The sequence below is a fragment of the Microtus ochrogaster genome, chromosome 7 (genome assembly GCF_000317375.1).
Source record: "Microtus ochrogaster isolate Prairie Vole_2 chromosome 7, MicOch1.0, whole genome shotgun sequence".
NCBI classification, from domain to species: Eukaryota; Metazoa; Chordata; class Mammalia; order Rodentia; family Cricetidae; genus Microtus; species Microtus ochrogaster.
Window position 1 is genome coordinate 18,913,927 of NC_022014.1, and position 3,813 is coordinate 18,917,739.

At 43.0% G+C, this 3,813-nt stretch overlaps 1 protein-coding gene across 1 annotated transcript in view; it reads left to right on the top strand.

The window, feature by feature from the left end:
* Tefm (transcription elongation factor, mitochondrial) overlaps positions 1-3,813 on the top strand; it is a 7,039-nt gene that overhangs the window by 1,780 nt on the left and 1,446 nt on the right. The window contains exons 2-3 of the mRNA XM_005349417.2: positions 314-774; positions 3,128-3,277. Of these exons, the coding sequence (XP_005349474.1) occupies positions 314-774; positions 3,128-3,277 (611 nt within the window). The remainder of the gene's footprint in view (positions 1-313; positions 775-3,127; positions 3,278-3,813) is intronic.

Consider the following 3,813-nt stretch of genomic DNA (forward strand, 5'->3'; position numbering starts at 1 on the left):
CCTGCCTCTGCCTCCCAAGTGCTGGGATTAAAGGCGTTTTATTTATTTTTGAGACAGAGTTTCTCTGTGTAGCCCTGGCTGTCCTGTACCAACACTCTGTAGACCAGACTATTCTTGAACTGAGAGATCCTCCTGTTTCTGCCTCCCTAGTGCTGGGATTAAAGATGTGCACAATCATCACTACCATCGGCTTTACACTTCTTTAAAAGACAGTTCTCTGTGATGATATGGTTTATGTGCAAGTCTATATGACTGCACAAGCTTAGAAATTAATACTCAAAGGATACCATCTCAATTTAAATTTTCCTTCTAGGTAGATGGAGCTGCCTTCCAATCCCAGAGTTCTCATTCCTGCCTCCAGTCCTAAAGAATACCTGCTGTCGGAGAAAATCTACTGCACCGGAGAAGATTGTTGCCAGTTTCGTTTCCGATACAAATGGAAAGGAACCTGGGGATGCCCTGGACAAGCTCTTCTCCCCGGAACAGCAGGCTTCTGTCTTGCGTGTGTTGAATACAGCTTCTGATAAAGAACTGGAAGCTTTCAGATTGCTTCGTGGAAGAAAGTCCGTCAATATTGTAGAACACAGGAAGAAGTTTGGGCCATTTCAGAGCTTGGAGAGTTTGATAGATGTGCCCTTCATCCAGTATAAAACTGCGGTTCAAGTTTGTAACTCTATTCTTTGTTCAGAGAATGGAAGGAAAGAAGTAAAGTCACAGGAAAAGTGGCTGCTGAGAAAATTCATCAAGCCAGCTATAGAGAGAGAAAGACTTAAGGTGCATCCTCCCCCGCCACCCCACTCTGAGAACTCACTCTGAAAGTGCTCTTCCCAGTAGTGGGTTAGAGACACGATTGTTTGGGTTTTGTTTTTAATGAGGTCAGAGGACACCTTTCAAGGGTCTGTGCTTTCCTTGTGCCGTATGGGTCCTTGTCAGGCTTCGGTGTGAGTGCTTTAAGCCTCTGAACTGTCTTACTGGCGCAGAAAAAGATCCTTTTGGTTTAGTTAGGAATAGATATACTCATACTAATAGAAGGTCTGTAGCACAAAACGAAAGGTGCAGACAGGAAGCAAGTCGGAGGGAACGCTGTGAGGTAGAACTTGGGGGAAGTTTACTGAGAACTCAATTTGGAAGAGAGAAAATTAGGCAGGTGGGAAGAAGAGGGCGTTCAGATAGAAAACATGAGTAACAAGAAGTATGTGTATACATGGTTGGGTTAATTTTAATTACCTTTGTAATTGTTTATGTGTGGGTGTGTATAATGTACGTGTATGGGTGCTCATGCCGTAGGACAGAACTCAGGTTGTCAGCCTCGGTGGATCTTCCTGCCCTCCTCCCTCCCACCGGGTTTTTTTTTTTTTTTTTTTGGTTTTTTGTTTTGATTTTTGAGACAGTGTAGCCCTGGCTGTCCTTGAAGTCACTCTGTAGACCAGGCTGGCCTGAAACTAACAGAGATCTGCCTGCCTCTGCCTCCCGAGTGCTGGCATTAAAGACAGGTTGCCACCATAGCCTGGCAATGGCCCTATTTTTATTATTAATATTCTTTGAGACAGTACTCCTCTGTGTAGCCCCTCAAGATCATGGTCCGCCTGCCTCTGCCTTCTTGGTGCTGGGATTAAAGGTATGAGCCACCACTGCCCTATTTTTTATTTTATTTATTTATTTTTATTGCGAGACAGGGTCTTATTCTGTTGTTTAGACTGGTTTTGAACTCTGTTAACTGGGTTGGCCTCAAACTTTTGATGAGCCTCCAAGCACAAACTTGTGCACTGCCTCTCTTGTGCAGGGATTAGCAGATTTGCATGTTATACAAGGTTTATAGGAGGACGGTTAGGCAGTTGTGCGGCTGTGTTAGGAAGGTACATTGGGAAATTAAGCTGCGAAGATGGGTTGGCCAAGGAGTGCCTCTGGAGCATTGTGGCAGTCTCTGTAGCATAATTTAAAATTACGTATTGAGCTGAGTGCAGTGGCACTCACCTTCACACACACACACATACCCCACACAATACCCATGTACATACACCACACCCAGAGCACTAAACACCCACATACCAAAACAAATCAACTAAAAACTAACAATCTGTTGTCTAGAGAAGGGCTCTGTGCAGGTGGTATAGTAGCGTCCATGCACAGTAAGCCAGGTCTTTATTTCATTATATATATATATATTTTCTGCTGTGTTTATTTCTGGTGTGTATGGATGCTTCAGAGCATGTGTGTGGAAGGTCAGACAATAATTTGAATTAGTTTTTTTCCTTCCACCATATGGGTTCCCGAGATTGAACTCAGGTTATTGACTTTTCCCACTAAGTTGTCTTACCACCCTGTTTAAATTTGTTGGTTTTTTTTTTTTTGTAATATTTATTTATTAGGTAGTGTTCTGCCTGCATGTGTGCCCAGAAGAGGGCACCAGGACTCATTACAGATGGTTGTGAGCCACCATGTGGCTGCTGGGAATTGAACTCAGGACCTCTGGAACAGCAGCCAGTGTTCTGGGCCATCTCTCCAGGCCCCACCTTGTGTAATGTTTATGTATGCGTGTGTATATATGGTAGAGTACATGTGTGTCAAGGAGAACTTCAGGCAGTGTTCCTCCTGTGCTGCTATCATTTTTATTTGTGTATCCCTTCCATAGTGAAGTCAGAGGACAACTTGGGAGAGTCAGCTGACTGGATTATAAAACTCAAACTAAGGATGTCAGACTTGGTGACGGTCGTCTTTACCCACCAAGCAATCTTGCTGGTCCAGCCTTGTTTTGTTTTTGAAGCAGAGTGTCTTACTTTGGTTTCTGTTGCTGTGCTAAAACACCATGACCAAAAACAACTTGGAAAGGGTTCCTTTCATTTTAGAGAACACAGCCCATGGGGGAAGCTAAGGCATCCCGGAGAGCATGTGAGCATATACACACACACAAAAACAATTTTTTTTCTGAGACAGGGTTTCTCTATGTAGCCATGGCTGTCCTGGACCTCACTGTGTAGACCAGATTGGCCTTGAACTCAGAGAGATCCGCCTAAACTGAGTTTTTTTTTTTTTCAGTTTGTATTCCTTTAAGAAGTTAATAGTATCGTGTCTATTGTTTATAGATGTAAGATATTTACACTGTAATCAAATTACCCTTTTCCTTTAGGAAGTTAATAGCATCGTGTCTATTGTTTTTGGTACTCGGAGAATTGCGTGGGTTCACCTTGACCAGAAACCTACAGTGCTGGACTGGCAGCAGACTGAGTGTTGGAAATTAACAAACAGAATATATCCCTCATGTGTCTATCTGGAAGAGGTAAGCAATGTCTAGTCCTTGCTCCTTGTTTTCTGTGTTGTGCATTCCTACACAGTTTCTTGTACAGTTTAGACTGGCAGTTTCTAAAGGAATGTAAAAGAAAACGAAAAACAGTGAAGCTGGTCTTTGGGGCAATTTTTTACTCCTATTGTAGCTTTATTATATTGGATTTAAAAAATTTTAGAAACCTTGTCTTTAAATTCAGTCTTTTGTCTCCTTCAAGTGTTAAAAATGTGAAATAGGCAGGAATTGCTATTTTGGTGAGTATGATAATAAGAGACTGTATTGAATTCTAATTGGTATTAATAATAAAAACCCAGAGTCAGACATAGGGGTTAATGCTGAAGATCAGCCAGGCGGTGGTGGCACGTGCCTTTAATCCCAGCACTCGGGAGGCAGAGGCTCTGTGAGTTCGAGGCCAGCCTGGTCCACAAGAGCTAGTTCCAGCACAGGCTCCAAAGTTACAGAGATACCCTGTCTTGAAAAACCAAAAAAAAGCTGGGCGGTGGTGGCGCACGCCTTTAATCCCAGCACTC